This window comes from Peromyscus eremicus, chromosome 2 (genome assembly GCF_949786415.1).
Source record: "Peromyscus eremicus chromosome 2, PerEre_H2_v1, whole genome shotgun sequence".
Taxonomy (NCBI): Eukaryota; Metazoa; Chordata; class Mammalia; order Rodentia; family Cricetidae; genus Peromyscus; species Peromyscus eremicus.
The window spans coordinates 110,826,601-110,851,121 of record NC_081417.1 but is presented as its reverse complement, the minus strand read 5'-3'; the positions used below and the strand labels follow the sequence as shown (position 1 = coordinate 110,851,121).

The 24,521-nt window shown below is 38.0% G+C and overlaps 1 protein-coding gene and 1 pseudogene across 1 annotated transcript in view; one reads left to right on the top strand and one right to left on the bottom strand.

Moving 5' to 3' along the window:
• The window catches only part of LOC131904827 (cytochrome P450 2J3-like), a 45,368-nt gene that overhangs the window by 11,447 nt on the left and 9,400 nt on the right, over window positions 1-24,521 (top strand). The window contains exons 3-6 of the mRNA XM_059255840.1: window positions 917-1,066; window positions 2,027-2,187; window positions 15,624-15,800; window positions 19,193-19,334. Coding sequence (XP_059111823.1) covers window positions 917-1,066; window positions 2,027-2,187; window positions 15,624-15,800; window positions 19,193-19,334 — 630 coding nt within the window. The remainder of the gene's footprint in view (window positions 1-916; window positions 1,067-2,026; window positions 2,188-15,623; window positions 15,801-19,192; window positions 19,335-24,521) is intronic.
• Window positions 3,719-4,520, bottom strand: LOC131904425 (mitogen-activated protein kinase 3-like; annotated as a pseudogene).

Sequence of the window (24,521 nt, the reverse complement as noted above, 5' to 3'; positions counted from 1 at the left end):
AATGACTGAATTGAAGAAATAATACATGAGATAGAGGCCAAGACCTGTGTTTAAAGTGTGGACCATTGTTCTGAAATATAAGACATGGACAGGAGAATGGCACTGTATGTACCTTGAGACAAAATTGATGCTGAGAACACCAGCATGTTTCTCTTTTCCTCCACCTCTCTGTGCATATGTATGTGTGATGTGAGGAATACTCATCCTTCTTAACTTCATGAGTCACTTTGTCATCTTTCAAAATCTGTGTTTGCTAGAACTTCTTCTATAATGCCTATGTTGCCTTGTTAGTAATGTGTCCCTTGTCCTATCTATGAGTGCATTCCTAGCACTCATTGTAACATAAGTAGACATAGTTCGACTAATCAATTTGGGGCTTTAGAACCAGGGAAACTTGAACAACACCTGGATGTCCACCTACTTGTTGTCTGTCAAAGATTACTTTTTTTTTTATTTATTGTAATTTAATTCTGCCTACGTGTGTCCCTGAAGGCCAGAAGAGGGCACCAGATCTCATTACAAGTGGTTGTGAGCCACTATGTGGTTGCTGGAAATTGAACTCAGGACCTCTGGAAGAGCAGTCAGTGATCTTAACCACTGAGCCATCTCTCCAGCCCTCAAAGATTACTTTAAATTTATTATCATACCTCAGTGTCTTACCAATTGAAATGGACATTTTGCTAGTTGGTGATAAACTTGTAGAGTTTCTATCAGTACAAAGTTGTATAATACATAAGAAATACTATACTATGTACTGTTTCAGGTCACCAAACATGTTAGTCACTCACATTGAGATTATCTATAGATAGCTATCAATTCACTTTATGGCCTCTGTACACATGTCTTAATAAAACAGTTTTTCTGGTAGTTTTCAGTCAGAATCACAATATTATAATGCTGAATCTCTTCTTTCCAGGGTTGGTCTTCTCCAGTGGCCAGATATGGAAGGAGCAAAGAAGGTTCGCACTAATGACATTCAAGAACTTTGGATTGGGGAAGAAGAGCTTAGAACAGCGCATACAGGAGGAGGCCCTCCACCTTGCAGATGTCATAGGAGAGGAGAAAGGTGAGCTTTTGTAGCTGCAGTTTTCCTGTGTCCACCCAGCTCCTGCAGCCACTCAGACCCAAGTAAAAACACAGAGACATATTACTTATAAACTGTATGGCTGTGGCAGACTTCTTGCTATCTAGTTCTTATATCTTAAACTAACCCATTTTTATAAATCTATACCTTGCCACGAGGCTCGTGGCTCACCAGTAACTTTACATCTTACTTCTCATGGTGGCAGCAGCTGGCAGAGTCTCCTCTCAGCCTTCTATTTCCCAGAATTCTCCTCTCTGCTTATCCCGCCTATACTACACTTCCTGCCTGGCTACTGGCCAATCAGCATTTTATGTATCAACCAAATCAGAGCAACATACATTCACAACATACAAAAAGACATCCCCAGTAAACCCTTTACAGAATAGTGTAGGAGGCTGCGGCCCTTTCATTCATTGAATAGATTGTTATTAATTGTCTAAATCCTAGTCTTTGGTCTTCACTGTGCTAGGCACTAAGGACTGAACAGTGAACATCTAGCCATGCCCTTGCCCCAGGAGTTTGACAACTAAGCAAACAAATGGGTCATTAAACAAATTGTTGAACTTAAAGCTTCATTCTGTATGTGACTTCACAGATATTAACAAAGACCTTGAATCGTGCCAGGCCCACTATAGAGGGCTGTAGCCAGAGCTTTACATATGATACTCTATTATTCATATTTTATGTCCCACAGTGTAGAACCTTTGTAAAAACATAAAGAAGATAAAGAAAGAAAGAAAGAAAGAAAGAAAGAAAGAAAGAAAGAAAGAAAGAAAGAAAGAAAGGAGGGAGGAAGGGATGGGGGAGGGAGAAAGGGAATAAGGAAGGAAGGAAGAAAGAAAGAAAGAAAGAAAGAAAGAAAGAAAGAAAGAAAGAAAGAAAGAAAGAAAAAGGAAACAAACCAGTATCTTTGAAAGACACATGACCTCTCCATACCTCCAGGACAGCCTTTTGACCCTAACTTCAAGATCACCAATGGAGTTTCCAATATCATTTGCTCTATCACCTTTGGGAAGCGCTTTGAGTATGATGATGGTCAGTTTCAGGAGCTGCTGAAGTTAATAAATGAGGTCATATGTTTGGAAGCATCAATGATGTGTGTGGTAAGGTCTCTACCTTTGCATATTTGGAAAGAATATTGGATTTGGACTGATTCAAAAACAGATAGACTTTTCTTTTTATTTGGGGGACTTTTTAAGCTGTTATATAATGTCTTAACAGTTAAATTCGATATAAACCAATTGATAATATAAGAACTTAGCATATACAAAACATTTCAAACATTTATATGAACTATTTTATTATTGACATTGATACATATACATGTATGTATTAATATTTTTCTTTTTTAAAAACAAATAGTAATGTTATGTACTATGATTGAGCAACTTACCCAAATCATCCTTTATTATTATTACTTCAGGACTCCTCTGGTAGTTTATCTTAATTATATTTGATTTTTGTGAATTTTGCAGCCCTGAATTTGATTTGAGTAATATTTAGTTACAATTGTTCTGGTTGATTAACTGTTCTTTATTAATTTATATTGCCTTTTTAAAAGTCATATTCAACTAGTTGCGCTTTGAAATCTACTTTCACAGATACCAGGATACTTAAAACTCTATGTTTTTAACTTTCTTTTGCTCAGTGGTTGTTTGTTTGTTTTTTCTTGTAACTCTCAGTCTATGGGTGCCCTTACCAACAAGGTCTATATCTTAGAAAGAGTACAATGTTAGTCTAGGTTTTTTTCATGCAGTCTTTTTTTTTTTTTTTTTTTGCTGTGTTGGAGGCATTGACATTTCAACTTGAATAATCCCCACTGCCTAAAATAATTCCTATAATTTTGACAGTTATTTCTCTGGTCGGTTGAATTAGTGTTTATTTTTTGTTTGCTTTTCTATCACTGTTGCCCAGTTGGCTTGTTAATTATGTTAATTAAAATAATTTCCTTCATAGTTCAGCCATTTTTTAGTCTTTCCTGTGTCCTCATGATTGACATTACTTTTGTTCCTCTTCTGTGTGTAATTCTTCTTTAATCACCTTCTCCATTGCTGGCTTAGTAGAGCTAAATTGCCTTAGTTTTACTTTCCTTGAAATATATTTATTTTTCCCTCGTTTAATTTTTTTTTATCCATATACACATCTCTATATTTATATATTAGATACAGACACAGGGAGATGGGGAGGGCGCCAGCTGTCCATGGGCCCCATCTCCACTTCCAATAACCCCCCCACTTCCAATAACCCCCCCACAATTACATGTGGCAGCTTTGAGAGGAAAAGGGTTTGGCCTGGTGTGGCTCCCATGAGACTTAGGAATGTTCCTTTGGGGAAAATAGGGTGGGATCCCAACAAGATGAGTAGGCAGAGCTTAGCCTGAGTCCCTACTCAGTGTCCTCCACCCCTCTGTAGCATGGGTCCTAGGGCAGTCATAGCCCTTCCATTCTAGGATGGTCTGCCAGAGCCAGGGCTAGCAGTGGTAGATAAAGGCAGAGCAGCAGAGATCAGCTCTGGAACCACCTCACCACTCAGGCCTCGGGGAGATGAGGCAGGAGATTTGAGTGAGAGGAGCCTGCCTGAAGCAGAAGACCCCAGCAAAGTGGAAGAAAGTGGCAAGGTCTACCCTTGGTCCAGCCTGGGCTTCCGGGGTCCAGGTTGAGCAAAGTTCATTTTCTAACAATCTGCAGAGAAGGAGCAGGTAGGAGCAGGACTAGGTCCTGGGGTACAGGGATGCCTGTTCTTGTTAAGGGGCCTCTGGTGCCCCTGGCTGGAAGCGGGCTGTCTCTTGGAAGATCAGTTCCTTCAGCCGCTCCTTAGGGAGATCATTCAGCTCCATGTCAAAGGTGAAGGGCTCCTCAGCCACTGGCTCATCTGTCAGGTCATAGTACTGTGCCAGGTACGGGTGACCCCAGTGCTTCCTCCACTGTAATGTGCTTGTTGGGGTTGAAGGTTAACATCCAGTCCAGCAGGTCTAGTGCTTTGGAGTCAGATTTGGAAAAAAGCTTGGCCCATGCCACCTTTGTTTTAGAGGGCAGAGACTGCAGGTAGTTTCAGGCCTTCATGTTGATGATACAATTAAGGTCCTCCTGGGCTGGGGAGCTCAAGATACCTAGAATGTGGTTGAGCTGGTCCAAGTAGTGCTTGTCGGGAAGATGGGCTGGTGGGAGAGCATCTCAGCCAGAGTGCAGCCCATAGACCAGATGTCGATGGATTTGGGGTAGCCCTTGGAGTTAAGCATGATCTCTAGGGCTTGGTACTAGCGTGTGGCCACATATTCTGTCAGAAAACCAGTGTGGTCATGCTCAGGGTCAGCAATACGGGCTAGGCCAAAGTCATACATCTTAAGGTCTCAGATGGTATTGATAAGCAGGTTGGAGGGCTTCAGATCCCAGTGGATTACATTGGCTGTGTGTATGTACTTGAGGCCAATATCATTTAAATTTTTAAGATTTATTTTTATTTTATGTGTATGGGAAGTTATTTACCTTATGCATGTGGGAGGTTGGCCTGTGTGTATGTTTGTACCCCATGTATGCAGTGCCTTGGAGGCCAGAAAAGAGCCTTGAATCCTCTAAAACTGGAGTTATAGGAGACTGTAATCCACAATTTTGGTACTGGGTATCAAAGCCAGGTCCTTTGAAGCAGTAGCAAGAGCTGGTAATTGCTGAGTCCTCTCTTTAGCCACTCATTATCAGTGATAAATGATATGTGTTTCTGGCTATAGCACACTAAGTGTATAGCATAAGTTTCTTGATTGTATCCCAGAATTCTTAGACATTGTAGTCGTGCTCATTATTTTTTTTTATTGATATTTGAACACAATGTTTCTCAACATTGTCCTCCATTCTCAATAGTCTTCTGTTTAATTTAGTCTGTTGGTAATGTTTTCCATTGTGTGTTTTTATTTGACTCCTCAAGCTGTTCATATCTTAACATTTTCATTTTCTTCTTCAAAATTTGTTTCTTTGATGCATGTGTCTTCCATGTTACTGATCTTTTCAACCATGTTACTGATTTTCTCATTGTTTCTGTTGTCTTTTTTCTTTGCCTTCCTGTCTTTCCTGTCAAGGTCCTGTATAGAATTCAATTGCCTATTTGCATGCTCTTTTAGGCCACTGATCATTTCTATAAGAAAACCTTTGAACTCTTCATGTATCACTTACTTTGTTTTTAATACCTTTGAGTTCATTTGTTCAGGGGGTAATGATTTTTAGTGGCATCCTCCCAGCTTGTATTTTCATATTTATTGTGTTTCTGTGCTAAGGGTATGTTCACTTGGACATCTCTTTCAGAATGTGTAGAGGTAACAGTTGTGGATGTTTTAGATTTAGCATACAGGGGCTACACAATGGCTCCAGAGAGAATGAATCTGAAGAATACTTTGTGGTCCTGTCAAAGTTCATTTTCTCTTTAAGACATTCTGTTTCCATGCATCCACCTCTCTATGATATACCCCAAAGTGGAGTTATTCTTACTTATCTTATTCCCACAAGCACTTTCTGCTCAAGTCCAGGATGCTCTCACTAAAACTGATGAATGGATTAGCATGACTTTTAGATAAGAAAAGGGGCATAAAGAATGAAATCGGTTACACTTACTATCTACACTATTTTATGTTCCTTGTTTAATTCTTAGTCATGGTAATTCCAAGCCCATCAGCTCCATTGCTTTCCTTCTGGTAAGCAGAGCCTAGGAAGTCAGATGAGTTCAGTGAGTATCCAGTCAAATTCTAGGTGTATGTATCAGGGGAAAATCTTAGAAGGGAAACAAAGAGATGGCAAAGAGTAATAGTCAAAACACTCTTGACATGGCAAATTACATTAGGCACTTTGATAATCACTGCAAAAGTACATGTCCCTTAATTTTCACCATGTCCCTCTACATATAGAATGATGCAGCATGATGTCTGAAACCTGGTACAAAAGTAAACATGAAAATATAGACAATAATCCACCAGACCTCTGTGTAATGCTTTACATTTCATACCGTTCAGTGTGCAGAGAGGCACTCTACTAGTAAACAGTCCATTATTAACATTACTTAATATTATTAGTAATATTAAATATTGACATACTTTAATGTTATTAATTATTTTAAATATTGACAAACTTTAATGTTATTAATAATACTAGTAATAAGTGTTGATCTCTGTTAATATAAATAATATTAATTTTATGAGTATTGTTATAATTATTATCAAACCTGAAGATAGCAGAAGTTATAACCACACAACTGCCTTATTTTAAGTATTACTGATTTTACACTATGCTATACAGTTTACCCCAATATATTGAAACTTTATTCACCATCCAATTTACTTCAGTAAAAATTGCCATCTTACCATATGAAAATTAAATCATGTTGGGGACACCAGCATTCACAGCTTCCTACACAATATTTATTAGTGTAATTTCTCTGAGGGAAAGTAAATCCTAAGAAAGTATTAGAAAGAGGTGACAAGATGTCTATAACTTTCACTATAATCAAGTAGCAAAGCTCCAAGGAAATGGCATTTGAACATTATTTTCATGAAGTGAGAAACAGAGATCATGCTAGTTTCAGAAATATTGTCTAATCACAATCAATACCATCTGCATAGACCTGAAAGAAAGTGACCTCGATGTGATCATAGCAGTGACCATGGCTGGACAGTGTTGAAACATGGATAGTGATGAAGATTTTGAGGGTTCCAGCTCTGTAATGCTTACTGGTTCAAAGCGATGTGTCCAACCAACTTAGAATGCAGTGGATGGCTTTTGAGGATTTAAGTCAAGGAGTGGAACAATGTGATCACTTTGGCAAATAATCTCTCCTGAAACTATTTGCAAAATGATCTGAGAAAGCATGAGCAATGGAATCAAAAAGTTTGTTAACTAATATGCCACCATTCACATAGGAGAGATGATGGTATAGACCAGGGAGCAAGAAGCTGGTGTAGATGTAACCAACCGTCTTATTAAATAAGAAACACAGAGCCGATTCAGAGAAGAAAGCCAAGAGGTCAGAACTAAGAGCCTTACCCTTCCTGCTTCAGCTATCCTGCTTCAGCCAAGAGAGCTCTCCGAAAAAGAGGCCTACTTCCTGTGTGTACGTCTTTAAATACTCTAGATGTTCTGCCTTCTCATTGGTTGTAAACTAAACACGTGACTGCCTTGTCATTGCCTGTATGTACCGCCCTCCAGGTCCTTAAAGGCGTGCGCCACCACCGCCACGCACTTGCTATGGCTCTATAACTCTGACCCCCAGGCAACTTTATTTATTAACATACAATTAAAATCACATTTCAGTACAAGTAAAATACCACCACATTTCCCCTTTTCTATTTTAATAAAAAGAAAAAAAAAGAAAAAGGTTATAACTAACAAAAGAAAAACTATATACAAAAGTACAATAACTATATACAATATATACAAATAATGAATGTCTAAACAATGTCTAGTCCATTTGTATTTGACAAATTCAGAGATGATAATCTCATTATCCTATTTTGTTAAGTCCAAAATGTATCTAATTCACTTTCTATCCTAATTAATCTTCAACTAACTAACCTTCAACTATAACTAACTAATCTTCAACTCCCTCAGAGACCCAAGAAGGAAATAATATTAGCTAACAAAAATAAAAACAGAAAGTGCATGCAAGCAACTTCCAAAAAATTTGTGAGTTGACAGAAACAGCCAACTGCCTGGACAGTCACCTGAGGTTTCTCCGCAATGCTGGGGCATCATCTTCAGCCTATATAGGCTTAGCATATCTGACAGACTCATTTGTGAAGTAGGATGTACACAAGGTCAACAGTTCAACCTCACATTGGGTGAGAGCAGTCCATGCACCAGAAACACCTGAATTCCACTAATGTCATGTCATGATTCAGGATTTTAAATTCTGGAAAATGTTGATGGTTTTTTAGTTCAGCTCTCCATTCTTCTTGGCTGTGTACATATGGCTTCATCTCAGCATCCCGTTCTTCTCCACATCTCTCTATCAAATGCCAGTCTACTATTGAGAGGCGTGAGCTTAGTTACTCTTCAAGAGTAACTGTTTCAGCTGCTGTTCCACAGCACATCAGAAGCCATCGGCCCACTGCCTGTTCAGCTGCCTTCGAAGAAAAGGGCACTGTACCTTTTCCGAGTTGCGAAGGCCACGTCAGGGATGGTGCCATATTGTCCTGGCCTCAGAAGATGCCTTTTGATAAAGCCATAACCACGCTTGTTTAGGCAAGAATCAGTAGTCCTTTGTTTCATGTCCTGTCTGTCCATTTTGTCATCAGTTGATTCGAGGATACTTTGTTGTCCAGTGGCTAACTTTTGCCACAATGAAAGCTAACTCCATACGCAGTTTCTTCAATGCCCATATTTTCTCTGAAGTAGATTGGTACTGCCAGGAGCCGACATGTCTCATAGTCATAACAAAAAAGAAAAATTTTCTAAGTTATTAAAACATTTTAAATGCCATATTCTGTAGATCTCTGAAGGGTTTGAAGATGACCTATCTAAAATATATCTGCTCAATTTTTAAAACATATCTAATATGACTACAAGTTCTATTGTAATGTCTAACTACTAACTATCATTTCTTTATATCCTAATGGTAATAATAACATTCAAGGATCAGAAAATTGCATTGTTAAATGAACGATATAAGTACAACTAGAAATATACATATAGCATTTTCTAACAATATCAATTTCAATATATATAATTTGTATACAATATAAAACAATCCAATCCAATGTAAAGTATTTAAAACTAGTAATTGTCTTTTTCTTCTTCTTTCTTTCTCTCTCTCTTTTTTAAATAAGAACCTTAAATCTAATCTGCTTAGTCTTTTTCCTAACCCTTGACAACAACTTGTAACCAACCCCCCTAAACAATGAAAATTATCCCAGACCCAAAACCCATTAAAAAGACCAAAAAACCACCCACCCCACACCCCCTCTTTGGGAATGTGGGCGTCGTATTCTTAAAATTGCTTCCTGCTGGGTATGGGCGAAGTTATCTTTATCCTGAAAGAAAAATTTTAGGTTAATTGTCAAATTCTAAGAAAGGTAACTATATCCTTCATTATCCATTCTGTGTATAATGCCAAAGTTCAGGGTTTATCTCAAGTCCTTATTCAAGTAGTCTTTGAGACTGGATCATCTCAGCTAGTCATCTCAAAATTGCTCTGAGCACCTTGTAGTTCAAAGCTGATCTGTAGATGATGTTTGTCAGCTTAGTGATGTTATTATTGTCCACGTGGAATTGTTGTTGTTGTGGGGCCCCAACTTCTTCCTGGAGACTTCAGTTGATGTTAGGCCTGGCCGTGAATTCCTGCAGAAAACTGATAAGAGACTCGAACACAAAGACATATATATGCAGCTAATTGAAGCCTTTTTTTTTTAGAATTAATCAGTACTCTATATGACCATTCATATCTTAGCGAAGTTTAAAATGTATATATATATATATATATATATATATATATATATATATATATATTTATATATATTAATCTTGTAAGTTTTGATATAAAATTTATACTTTAAGAAAAGTTTAAAGAATCAGAATAGAATCAAAGAGTTGAGATTAGTAATAGAATAGTCCCTTAATTAATTTGGCTTTTCTCCTGTCTCATAGCAGAAGATGGCTCTTTTATTCTGGCATGATACAGGGAGTTTGCATTTTCCTTTTAACAACATGCTTGAGTTTAAAGAAGGAGAGAGCCATTCTCCAACTCCAAAGTCAGCTTTAAATTTTAATTGGACTGGGACTATTAGAAGACCAATAGTGTTAAATCTTTAGAGAAAAGCAGAAACAAACATTTAGGAAGACATAAAATTTTTTAGATAATATATACCCTTACGCCATTTCACTCTGCTTCCTGGGATAGATGATTTGTCCCTTTTCTTCAGTTGTCTTATTTGTCCAGTGTTCTTCAGATTCCTTAACCTTCATTCTCCTAAAAGACAAAAACAAAAACCTTTCCCCAAGACTAATTTTGGGAATGTTCCTTTTTGGCAAGTTATTATCTGATTAAATGAAAAGACATGTGTTACTGGTATAAGTTAGTTTAAATTGGATGTTCATGTTGGTTGATGAGCTATCACCTCCTCTAATTAAGAGGTTTCTCTTGTTCAAATCGAACCTTTATCAATTTTGATGGTACCCACAACTTATCTTCTCCTGTAGAAACAAAAGCAAAACCTCGTCCCCAATGTAACACATACCCTGGTTTCCATTCTGAGGTCAGCACATCCTTAAAATATATAGGCTGATTTAATTCTATAGTTTTTTCTATTATCCAATGTCTCTCTGCAGCTGTTGTTCCTTTCTCATTGGCATTAAGAAAATTCAAAGTTAATAGAGCATTATGCAGTCTATTTCTGGGGGTTTTTGTTGCCCCTTTCTGTTTATTTAGCATATCCTTTAGAGTTCTGTTTGATCTTTCTATAACTGCTTGACCTGTAGGATTATGTGGTATGCCTGTAATATGCTTTATATTGTAATAAGCAAAAAACTGTTTCATTTTAACAGAGACATATGATGGAGCATTGTCAGTTTTGATTTGTGCAGGTATACCCATGATGGCCATAACTTCTAGCAAATGAGTGATTACAGAATCAGCTTTTTCAGAACTCAAAGCAGTTGCCCACTGAAATCCTGAATAAGTATCGATAGTGTGGTGTACATATTTCAGTTTTCCAAATTCTGCAAAGTGAAACACGTCCATCTGCCAGATTTCATTCCTTTGAGTACCCTTTGGGTTACATCCTGCTGGTAATGGCATTTGATTGTAGAAGGAACAAGTAGGACATTTCTTTACTATTTCTTTGGCTTGCTGCCAGGTTATGGAAAAATCCTTTTTTAAACCTTTACTATTGACATGATGTTTTTTATGACATTCTGAGGCCTCCAGCACATTTCCTATTAATAACTTATCAATCTCATCATTGCCTTGTGCTAGAGGGCCTGGCAGACCAGTATGGGATCGAATGTGAGTTATATATAAAGGATGACTCCTTTTCCTGATTGTATCTTGTAATTGAATAAATAATGAAGTTAATTCTGAAGCATCAGGGATAAATTCTGCAGTCTCAATATGTAATACTACTCTTTCAGCATACTGAGAGTCAGTTACTATGTTGAGAGGTTCTGAAAAATCCATTAATACCAACAGAATAGCATATAATTCTGATTTTTGAACTGAATTATAAGGACTTTGAACCACTTTACTTAAATTTTCTGATTTGTAACCTGCCTTTCCTTGTTTGTTGGCATCTGTATAAAGTGTACGAACTCCAGATATGGGCTTTACCCGTACAATTCGAGGCAAGATCCAATCAGCTCTCTTTATAAGATCAATTCTATCGCTTTTGGGATATTTGCTGTTAATTTCTCCCAAAAAATTACTGCAAGCTCTTTGCCAAGGTTCACTTTCTGTCCATAATTTTTCAACGTCCTCCTTAGTTAAAGGTACGACAATTTCTGCTGGGTCTATTCCTGCTAATTGACGAAGTCTCAATTTTCCTTTCCAAATCAAGTCAGAAATTTTTTCCACATAAGTTTTTAATTTTTTGTTTGGTTTATTTGGTAAAAATATCCATTCTAATATAATATCTTCCCTCTGCATTAATATTCCTGTAGGAGAATGCCTAGAAGGTAAAATAACCAAAATACAATCCAGCTTTGGATCAATACGATCGATATGCCCTTCATGTACTTTCTTTTCTACCAAGGCCAATTCTTTCTCAGCTTCAGGTGATAACTCTCTTGGACTATTTAGGTCCTTGTCACCTTCTAAGGTTTTGAACAAATTATGCAGTTCATCATTTTTTACCCCAACAATAGTTCGTAGATGAGAAATATTTCCAAATAATCTTTGAAAGTCATTAAGAGTCTGTAGTCTATCTCTCCTAATTTGCACCTTTTGGGGTCTAATTTTTTGTAGCTCTATTTTATATCCTAAATAATTAATAGAATCTCCTCTTTGTATCTTTTCAGGAGCAATTTGTAATCCCCAGCAAGGCAAAATTTTCTTTACGTCTTCAAACATTCTTTCTAAAGTATCTGCATTTGAGTCAGCTAGTAAAATATCATCCATATAATGATAAATTATAGATTTAGGAAATTTTTTACGTATCACTTCCAATGGCTGTTGTACAAAATATTGGCACAGAGTTGGGATATTCAACATTCCCTGTGGGAGGACCCTCCATTGAAATCTTTTAACCGGTTGAGAATTATTATAAGTAGGCACTGTGAAAGCAAATCTTTCTCTGTCTTTTTCTTGTAATGGTATTGAAAAGAAACAGTCTTTTAAATCAATAACTATGAGAGGCCATCCTTTTGGTAACAGAGTAGGCAGAGGAATTCCAGATTGTAGAGAGCCCATTGGCTGAATTACTTTGTTAATTGCTCTAAGGTCTGTTACCATTCTCCATTTACCAGATTTCTTTTTAATAACAAATACAGGAGAATTCCAAGGGCTGGTTGATTCCTCAATATGCTGAGCATTTAACTGTTCTTCTACCAGCTCTTCTAAAGCCTGGAGTTTCTCTGTTGTTAAAGGCCATTGCTGGACCCATACAGGCTTGTCTGTTAACCATTTTAAAGGTAGAGCTGTTGGTGTCTTTGGAAGATCATCAGTTGTTGTGCCCTGTTCTTGTATAATATGGATGGCTGGTGACCACTCAGAATAATGCCTTCTAATATTTCTCTCAGAAACATGTGCTAATTTATGATTTGTTTCTGAGATTGGAGGGATGTTAATCTGAGTATTCCATTGTTGCAACAAGTCTCGACCCCACAAGTTCATAGCTATGTTAGCTACATATGGTTTCAATTTTCCTCTCTGTCCTTCTGGACCTATACACTCGAGCCATCTTGCACTCTGTTTCACCTGAGATAATGTCCCAATTCCTAACAGTTGAACATTTACCTCCTGAAGAGGCCAAGTTGGATGCCAAAATTCTGGTGCAATTATGGTAATGTCCGCACCTGTGTCTACCAGACCAGACAACAAAACACCATTTATTTTTATCGATAATTTTGGTCTTTGTTCATTAATAAAAGTTTGCCAAAAAATTTTCTTTATATTTGCTCCTGAATTTTCTATTCTGTCTGTTTCATCATCCTGACCAGCATGACTTATTCCAATAGGTATTTGGTTATTTAATTGCTCTGGGTAGGGGTTTCCTCTACGACTGCAGGAAAGGTTTGAACTGGATTTGCTATTGAGGCCTGCATGAGGCCCCTCTGGGAGTTTCCCGAAGACTGAGGCAAAGGATTACCCTGTCTGTCCCTTGTTGATCTACATTCGTTGGTCCAGTGTTTTCCCTTACCAGAAGGAAGGGGCTTTCTGTTGCCATTGTTCCTTGAAGAAACATTGTTTCTAGGAATGACCTGTTTACAGTCCCTTTTCAAATGTCCTTGCTTTCCACATCCAAAACATCTAACATTCCTCAAACCTTTTGAAATTGCTTCTCCTACCCACGTATCATCATGCTCATGAGCTTCAACATTAACCGTATCTAATCCAATCTTCCAAAGGTGCAGATCTTGCCTTTAACGGCCTGATTATTGTTTTGCATGCTGCATTCGCATTCTCAAAGGCCAAAGATTCAATTATTATCTTACTAGCTTCTGAATCCGGGACCATTCTCTTTACTGCTGAAGCCAGTCTTTGTAAAAAATCTGTGAAAGATTCTTTTGGGCCTTGTACAACCTTTGTAAATGACTCAGTTTTTTTTCCTGGTTCCTCAACTCTGTCCCATGCATTCAAGGCTGCTGTTCGACATAAAATTAGGGTTTGGACATCATATAAACATTGTGTTTGTGCTGAAGCATATTGACCTTCTCCAATAAGCTGATCCTGGCAGACTTGTATTCCTTTATCCCTCCACTGCTTTTCTATGTTTTTAGCTTCGTCCTTGAACCAAGTTAGCCACTGAAGCCTTTGACTGGGTTCAAGAACAGCTTGTGCCAGCTCCCGCCAGTCCTGTGGTACAATCCTATTATATGTTGACCAAGAGTTTAACATTTGCTTTACATATGGGGAATGCATACCATAAGATACTATTGCCTCCTTAAACCTTCGTAAATCTATCATTTCAATTGGAGCCCAAATATTTTGTGTAGTCATTTGATCAGGCAACTGCTGTATGGTTACTGGACAAACTAAGGGTGACTGTGTGAAAACAGGCTTTCTTTCTGTAACCCTATGATCCAATCTTGAAGCAGCTTCACTGTTAGTTTCTTCTGTCTGAGTTTTTACAGGTTTAATAGGTTTTTCTAAAGCTGTCATCCTGGCACTTAAATTGACTATCTTTTTAAATAGTAAAATGAGGATAAACATAGTAATAAAATGCATAATTCGATCAACAGTAATCTTCTCATATAGCTGTTCCATTGTCAGACTGTCTAAAATTGCAAACAAATTTTCTTCCAATGTACACAGAAAACCCATTTTTTTTTTAATGTGGAAAAAAATTTTTTTCTTTTAAATAGTTTCCTTTAAAATATCTGATATGTTAAGTGACTTACCAAGTCCTTGTAGAACAGTACCAATCCGAGGGAATTTCAAACAGCCACCTAGTGTCCGAGGTGTGAGTCCAGAGAGAGAGAGAGAGAGAGAGAGAGAGAGAGAGAGAGAGAGAGAGAGAGAGAGAGAGAGCACGTGTTCCCGCTTGAGCCTAGTCAAGCCTTGGCTCTGGCTACCTTAAGCTCCAACCACGTGCGTTGGTTTTATAGGCAGGGTCCCTGTTAGGCAGGGCAGGCCTGAGTTGTTTGTAGCACTGGCTTTAAGCAAGTAGCTCAAGGTTAGTCCGGCCTGAGGCCAAGCCGACCTGGGCCCCGGGGTAGGGAGCCGGCCGCCCTGGCGGGAAACCAGACCTGCCGGCCGCCCTGGCGGGAACCCGGACCTGCCGCCAAGCCAAGTTAAGCGGTTTTAATGGATTCTTGTCACGTTGGGCGCCAAATGTAGATGTAACCAACCGTCTTATTAAATAAGAAACACAGAGCCGATTCAGAGAAGAAAGCCAAGAGGTCAGAACTAAGAGCCTTACCCTTCCTGCTTCAGCTATCCTGCTTCAGCCAAGAGAGCTCTCCGAAAAAGAGGCCTACTTCCTGTGTGTACGTCTTTAAATACTCTAGATGTTCTGCCTTCTCATTGGTTGTAAACTAAACACGTGACTGCCTTGTCATTGCCTGTATGTACCGCCCTCCAGGTCCTTAAAGGCGTGCGCCACCACCGCCACGCACTTGCTATGGCTCTATAACTCTGACCCCCAGGCAACTTTATTTATTAACATACAATTAAAATCACATTTCAGTACAAGTAAAATACCACCACAAGCTGAGCTAGTGATAAGCAGCCTGTTGCCTCATACAGTTTGCATGGCACAGTTGAAACTCCTGCATGTGCAGTGGTGAGAAGGAAATCAGAAACTAAGACAACCTCAAAGTTCCACTAAGAGAAGAGAGGGGAGGACAAGACTGTTTAGGAATGTGGAAATGTTACTTCATTGTGTCTCCAAGATTTTCTTATTTTTCTTTATAAGCTCTACAATGTTTTCCCATCCATAATGAAATATCTTCCTGGATCACATCAAACAGTTTTCAGAAAGTGGGAAAAGCTGAAATTGTTTGTTTCCCAAATGATGGACAGTCACCGGAAAGATTGGAATCCTGAAGAGCCAAGAGACTTCATTGACGCTTTCTTCACAGAAATGGCAAAGGTGAGGAAGATGCTGCCTGGGTCTTCTTAGGAAAAAAATATAATGATTTAGTAGTTTCCAATGGATTCTGCATTGCCATACATTTAAGAGTACAACATTGCACTGATTCCATACTAGATGAATTTCTATTCTTACTGGTCAGGTGAGTTTCTTTTTAGGATTATAGAAATCCCCTCACTACAATGCTCCAAGTTCTCAGAGGGCACTGATATTATTTGTTATGGCTCCTTTGTCCATCTTCAGTATCAAGCTTGTAGCATCTTTCCTCTCATCATCTGTTTCCATCTTTACATCTTCTCTCTCTGGTTCTTATCTTTAAGCCCCCTCTAATAAGGATAATTCAGGCTAATACTCCTCTCTCTAATTAATCACTTCTTTAAAGTCAATTTTAGCTTATCAAGTAACATGTATAGGTTATGAAAATAAGATCTGGCCATTTTTGTAGGTCAATGATTAACACACAGTACAACTATAAAGTATAAATATATTTTAGAAATACATTATAGCATTTCACCAGGAATATCATTAGAAGTAAAGGGTCCACTGCTGTTTGGCATGATATCCTGAAAATGGCAGGTACTGACACTGAATGCCCCTCCTTGTTCTTACTCTTAGATGAAGTAACTATACACAAAGAATAAGTAGCAATTGAATTTCAGAGTTCTAGTATTTGATGAGTTAGTCTGAGGCCAGTCACACTCCCCATCTCAGTTCCCACTGCAGGGCAGAGGCAGTTTAACTGAATGCTAGACTTTAACTTCAAGGCCTGGGTGGGGCTGTTGCCTTTCACTAAATCTATATCAAGACTCTCCAACAACACAAAAGACCAGAAAGTAGCCTGTTGCATGTAGGTGTTACCTCTGCATCTTTGTGACAATACTCTGCAGAAACAATTAAGATACTGAATATTTATGTTGATTCACAATTTCAGGAGTTTTTAATCCATTGTAAGAGGAGGAATGGCAGAGCATTTTAGCTCATGCTGGCAGAGGGGTATGCTGGAGCCTGCACATCATTATGTACTGGGAAGTAGAAACAAAGGCAGAGTCCAGGGCCTTGGTATAACTTTGACTATATTTCCGAGGATGGACTCTCCAAAGGGCTCTACCTCCTAATTCTCCTGAACCACCAAATTAGTCCCAGCAAGTAGGAACCAAGCATTAAAAACATGAGCTTGTAAGGGATGTTTCAGATTATTATCATAATGCTAATTATTATAAAATAATAAAATACTGTTTATTGCAGTCTTTAGAGATCCAACTCTAAGACTTCACCCAGGGTATACAAAAAAAAAAAAAAAAAGAAAAATCCATGATGTGAGTGAGAGCTAAACTTTTCTATCTGAGGGGTATTAGGAAAGAAACACACACGTCCTGATGATAACTTTTTTTTAATTCATCTTGAAAAATCTCTCTCTTTGAAAGTATCTGTTATCACACAGCTACATCTCTCTCCAGCAGAAAACTCTAGACGATATATAAGTTACATATTAAGGGTCACATTGCATTTCTTGAGAAAGAAAAAAGAAGCAGAACCATTCTGATAACACATGGGAAATCCTATGATTTCTCACTGACTTAGAATGTTATACTGACTATAACCATGGCAAGGTTTGGCTGTGAAGTAAGCTCCCTGGTGAGCAGGCAGGAGACACAAAGTACTTGAGTGCTCCACATTTTGAAGGACAGTGACCTTAAAAGTGTCCCAGGACCTAAACATAAACAGTTAGTTGGCAGAACCTTGAGTCTTGTATCATAAAGCTGAGATTTAGGAGTTCATGCAGAGAGTCAGTTGCTGAGAGAATGTGCGTAGGGAGTTATGTCTATAATGTTATCAGCCAGACTTTTGAAAGTGAAAAAATGGCACTGCAGTTACATTATGCCTGGCCCTGGTTCAACAACCAAAAACCTGGGAATCTATTCTTCTGTTATTCATTTGCAGGGACAACTAGTCTATTTTGAATTTGCTCTAAAATCTAAAATTAGCTAAATTTGTAAAAAGCTGTCTTCATAGCTGAGAATACTGTTATTTTCCTATGTCAGCCTGAGCTATGAAAAATATCCTAATATTATTTCTACTTATCAAAATTATAAAGCTGGAGAAGAAATTATCTTCCTGACCATTCACAGATATATGTATGCCCAGTAGATGGAATATATACAGCAGATAAACACACAGGTAGTGGAGGAAATATGCATAGCTGTTTTTTAGGGAAGAAATGTAGTGGCATATGAGAAAATTACCGACAGAAGCAGAACAGCACCCGTAGGCATGGGACCTGTGTGCTTTGCCTAATGAGGTTCTTCCATCAGAGAGTTATTCAACTGGTGGATTGACATTATATATATTAGTTGTCATCTACTGTAATATGCCATGGACCATGACAACTGTAATAATCTCAGTAGGCTTTCAGCTAGTCTGCAATATCACATCTGTCATAGAATCTTTGACTCACTGGATTCCAGTTTCCTCCTTGACCAAGTGTACAATGGTACATGCTTTTCTATCTTCTCTTTTATTTCATCTTCCTGGCATAGTATCTAGAGAAGCAATGTTTTATCCCTAGAGAAGAGGCAAAATATCCACCATATGGAATTCAGGTATGAGACCATCAACACTAGGAGAAATATTAACAAATTTATGCTTCCGGAGAAGGTTGGCAAAAATAATAATGCATTCAAAGAACTACTGATAGGACCCAAGATGTTTTTACAATGAAAGATTAGTGGGGAAATAACACAAACACTGAACATGGAGATTTCACTTTATTCTTTCTGTAGCAAACAAAAACGTATGTTAGGTATTTGCTATATTCCCATATCATTTCCTATGATTAAGATCTGTGTTGTTTGACTTGGGGTTCTATAGAGAAACAGAGCTGATAGAAGATTATATATATATAATATATATATATGTTTTGTAGAAAGCCATTGTTGGACTAGCTGGATAACAGCCTGCATGCCATTCTACTATATAAATAAACATATATATTATATATTTATATATAATATATGTGTATATTTTGTATTATATATCTAATTATTCTAATATATATATAATATGACTATATTTAACAGGAAGAATATATGTGTCTTTGACTTTTTTGACTGCTCTTAATACCCTTTTCCTCCTACTGGGCTGCCTTGTTCAGCCTTGACATGAGGGTTTGTACCTAGTCTTTTTGTAACTTGTTAGGCCATGTTTGGTTCATTGACCAGGGAGACAAGCTCTTTTCTGAATAGAAACCAAGAAGTGGATCTGGGAGAGAGAAGAATGGGAGGTATATCAGAGAAGTGGAGAGAAGGAAACTGCAGTCAGAATATAATGTGTGATAAGAGCATAAATAAATAAGCAAATCCTTTAACTAAAACAATACACACTATCTTTTCTAGCACCCAGACAAAACGACTACAAGTTTCAATGAAGAAAACCTTATCTGCAGCACTCTGGACCTCTTAGTTGCTGGAACAGAGACAACGTCTGTGACACTGCTCTGGGCTCTGCTCTACATGTCTATACACCAAGAAGTGCAAGGTGACCATATGCTGAATGCACCTGGACAAGGAAGAATGGTGCTTCTGAAAGTTGTTGCTTAGACGGGGCTAGAAGCTTGAATGATAGATTGGAAGACATAGAGCAGCTATGAGGCAAGGTGTTTTGATGTATTTGGAAAAGAGTGTGGCCTTCAGATGTACTGTCAGAATTGAGATAAGTCATTGGTGCAAATTTTATATTCTGTGCTTTGCAGCATCTTCAGTTCTAGGGAAATACAGAGAATTCAGCTGTCACTGTGATAGATTCCATCCGACAATGACACTGTAGCATCTAAATCTACTCAGTCCCTCCTTCCTTTGCAGCAGTGCCTTCCTGTTTGCCCTGGACACCATCCATATGCCTTTGTCAGATACCTGGCATTCTGTTGATGCCACTTCTGTCTGTCCAGACTATATCACATACACACACTGCATGGTGCCTCCCTACATTTCATTTTCTCCACTGGCATTGTCCTTATGCTTACCTCTAAGTATGGTATTGGGATTTCCCTCTACCAAGCATATACTATCCAAATATCTTGAGCTTTCAGAAAAATCTTCTCAGATATTATGCTTAAGATATTTTATATTCTGCTAAGAATTGACTGTCTGGCAAATTTCTTCCATGGTCTCCCTTGAGAAATGCCACAAGATGCCCTATCACTGGGATTTGCACATTGTTTATGACCCTCACAGAGACTTTCACCCCTTCAGAAATATTGGACCATCCCATCATTTTTATTCCTCCAGATTATAGAAGAATTGGCTTAGCAAGTGGGATTAAGAATTTTCATGCAACAGAACATTTTTTAAATCATGGTAAGAATATATGAGTGAAACATAAAGTCACTGTACCACATTAAAGTCAACTATTTTGCTCCAAGATGAAACTAAGAATAGTGATCACTATGTGTCCCAAATAGTAAAAATAAATTGGTCATTTCTTGGGCTCCATCCAATTTTTGAGACAGGGTCTTTCACTGAACTGGAACCCACCAAGTAGACTAGATGGTCTGGCCAGTAAGGCATAGAAATCTGCCTGTCTCTGCGTCTCAGCACACTAGAATGGGATGCATGCAACCATAACAGGATTTTTACATTAATTCTAGGGATCAAACTCAGGTCCTTAAGGTTGCATTACTATCAATTTACTGAATGAGCTTCCTTCACAACTAACCTCTTTTCTTTCTTGTTGCAAATTGTATATATTATTGTTTCTATATTTATTTATATGTATGCTACCCAAATTTCTACTACTGTGATAAAATACTATAACTAAAACTGACTTATATATAGGAGAGTTTATTTTGACTGACAGAATCTATAACTACACATGAAGGATGGCAGTGGGAAGCAGGAGCAGGAAGCTGAGAAATCACATCTAAACTGCAAACACAAAGCAAAATAAAACTGGAAGTAGGTCAAGGATAGAAACCCTAAAAGCCCATCCCTAGTGACATACTTCCTCCAGTAAGGCTCTATTTCCTAAAGATACCCTGGCTTCTCAAGCAGCCCCACCACCTAGGACTAAGTGTTTAAATTCTACAGCCTATAAAGTACATTTCTCATTTACTCCTCTTCATTTGGGCTTTGGTCCCTATAGCCTTATGGCTATGTTATGATGCAAAATTCATTTAGTCTAACATTAAAAGTCCCCATAGTCTTTAACAGTCTCAATACTGTTCAAAAGTCCAAAGCCTCTTCTAAGACTCAAGGTAATCTCTTAATTGTAACCCTCTATAAAACCAAAACACAGATTTGTATCATTCCAGAATACAGTGGCAGAGAATATACATTTCCATTCATGAAGGAAAGAATGGAGATACAGTGAGGAAATACTGAAAGCAAGAGTGAAACCCAACAGCTTAAATATAAAATTCTGTAAGTCCATGGCTAATATCTGGAAATTTAGTTTCATGGGACTAAGATGGCTCCTGATAGGAGAGCCAAAAGGGTGTTTGTCTGCAACATAAATCTCTCTCTATGACTGGTTACACTCCCTGTATGAAGGCTCCTTTGCTGGTGTATCATGAGTCTGGCATCTCAAACACCTTGTAGGTTCTACTGTATCCCAGCCTTCACATTCAAAATTTCATGCAATGGCCTTTCGTAGCCTTCTAATGACGACTCTACTGTTAGTTATTACCTTTCCTCAGTAGCTGTCTGAAATGCCATAAAAAGAATCATCAAGTTCTTCATTCTTGTATCTACCATAACTCCAAAGCATGATGGTGAACTGACAAGTACAGCTGCCAGGTTATGATGAACCTCTGGCTTTTTGGATCACATTTGCATTAGCTTTTGTTTTCCAGAAACAGGAGACTTGCCTCCTTGTGACTTTTCTTTTTGCAAATTGGAAGCTTATCTAACGTCTTACTTTCAGGGAAAGTTTCCAATTGTTTCACTGAACAGCAATAGGCCTCTCCCCTTAATGGCAGTAATTTCTTTAACAATGACAGCCTGTTGTTCACCAGAGGTTTTGGGGGGAGGCAATATTAAGTGTTTAGTACTCCTTTTCTTTCCAAGCCATTTATTTTTAATTTCATTCTGCACAATTTCCTCTTTTTAATCATAGCATAGACCCAAGAATAAAGAGTGATAACCATACCAAAGACTCAATTGAAATTTTTATGCCAAAAAATTACTCTAATTGGAAGAGCAATGAAAGAGATACCATGATAGAGGGAGACATCATGGAGATAAGGAGAAACTTGATTCTAGGGAAGTTCCCAGGAATCCTCAATGATGACCCTAGCTTAGACTACTAGCAACAATGGAAAGGGTGCCTGAACAGGGTTATACCCATAATCAGATTGGTGAATACCCTAATTGTCATCATAGAGCCTTTCTCCAGCAACTGATGGAAGCTGAGGCAGAGATCCACAGCCAAGCAACAGGCCAAGCTCCAGGAGTCCAGTGGAAGAGAGAGAAGAAGGATTCTTTGAGCATGATCATCCACATCATAATGAGGAAACCTACAGAGACAATCAAACCAAGCTAGTGAGAACTTAGGAAATTTAGACCAACACCTGTGGAGCCTCCATGGGACTGGACTAGGACCTCTGCATAGTGAGACAGTTGCATAGTTTGATCTTCTTAAAGGGTCCCCTGGAGTAGGATCAGAATCTATCTCTGGTGCATGAACAGGCTTTTGGGAGTCCACTACCTATGATGGGGCACCTTGCACAGCCATGAGGCAAGGGGAGTTGCTTTGACCTTCCTCTACTAAATGTTCCTTCCCATTGAAGGCTTTATCTTCTTGTAGGAGAGAAGTGGGATGGGTTGGGAGAAGGAAGTTGGAGGGGCAGGAAGAGTAAAGAAGGGGATTAGTATATAAAATGAATAAAAAAATTTCTTAATTAAAAAAAAAGAAATTACTCCATTACTTTTTATCATAGTCTCAGGCAAGTTCTTAGGGCAAGAACAGAATAGGCCATCAGATTCTTGGTCAATTTATCACATGAGTGATTTGCAACTCAGTTGCAAATCAAGATCTTACTTCCTTCTGAAACCTCATGATCCAGGCCTACACTACTGTCTTTCAGGCTCCTATTAGAATGACCCATTAATCTCTGCTTATAGCAGTGAATCACTTCTCTATTCCAATGTTGTGAAGTCTTCCACATTTCTTTAAAATAAATAATATAAAGCCTAACATGTTAAGTATCTTTATAGTAGTAACCCCATTTCTTTGTATCAATCTCTGTATTAGTTATTCTTTTATGACTAGATAAAATTCCATGACCAAAAGCAATTTCTTGAAGGAAGAGCTTGTTTTGGTTTGTAGTTCCAAGAAGAGACTCCATTAATGTGGGGAAGCCATGGTGCAGATGGCAAGAGAACACTGAAAATTCACATCTCAACTGCACACAGGAAGCAGAGAGAAAACTGAAAATGGGGCAAGGTTATGAACTTTCAAAGCTGATGCAAGTGACAAACTTCTTCCAGCAAGGCTATATCTCCTAAAGGTTCCATAACCTCCACAGACAGTGCCAAGGACTTGCACCAAGTGTTCAGATACCAGAACCTATGGGAAACATTTTATTATTCAAAATTCCACAACATGGTTCTTGGGTTGCAATTTAAAATGCATGTCCACCTGACTATTTAAGTTTTTAAAAAGTTTGAGTGCTTTTGAGGATCAAATTTGACTTCTGTAGCAGATGCTCCAGAATATCACTAGACTTACATGACAGATATTACACTCATTTTCTATTGCAATATTCACAGGAGTCAAGATGTAGGACCAATCAGAAAATTGATGGACCATGAATAGATAAAGCATCGCATACAGGAGCTAGAGAGCATATTCTGTCATGAAGAAAAGTTTTGATAACTACCCTAGCATAAATGAGCTTTCAGGACAAGATACTAAATTAAGTAAACAATTGCAAAATTACAGAAACTGTTCTATCCAATGCAAATGATTTATCTAGAATAATAAATTTCTTAGACACAAAAAGTTGAATGAGGGATGGGAACTTGAGTGCGTTTATAAACATTAGGTCTCAGTTTCAGATGAAAATTCCTTGACAATTATATCCACAATAATATGTTAATATTATACTATAGGCCTATATCACGAGGCTTCAGAAGTAAGTGAGGTTTTGATTTTCAACTGAGTTGTTGGCCGCTATTTGATACTTTGACCAAGAATCTGGTGGCCTTTGCTCTTGCTGTAAGAACTTGCCTGAGGCTATGATTAAAAGTAATAGAGTAATTTCTTTGGCACAAAAATTTCAATTGAGTCTTTGGTATGGACTTAATAGTTATTGGTTTATACACTTAAAAATTGCTATGAAGGTCCATAATTGGTGGAACACACAATTATAATACTTGAGAGTCTAAAGCAGGAGAAATAGAAGCTTGAGGTTGTCTGGCCATAAGGGAAGACCCTACCGCAAACACAAAACATGGCTATCATGATAATTTTTGTTATATGCATATGCCCATTTAAGTATTTGTGGACTATAGTACACTGATAGGCATTTATTTCTCTCACAGAAGAAATGTGAAACTACACCTGTAACGGGCTTATTATTCTAACTCCTTTAACTTGTCACAAAGTTAAACTGGGAGAGAGGATCAACATTTTCTAAAGTGGCTCCCATGAGGACAGCATTTGTATCCACAGGAAAGGAAGAGGGGAAAGAAGCAAGGAGCCATCTTTTCAGACCTTGTCCCAGGA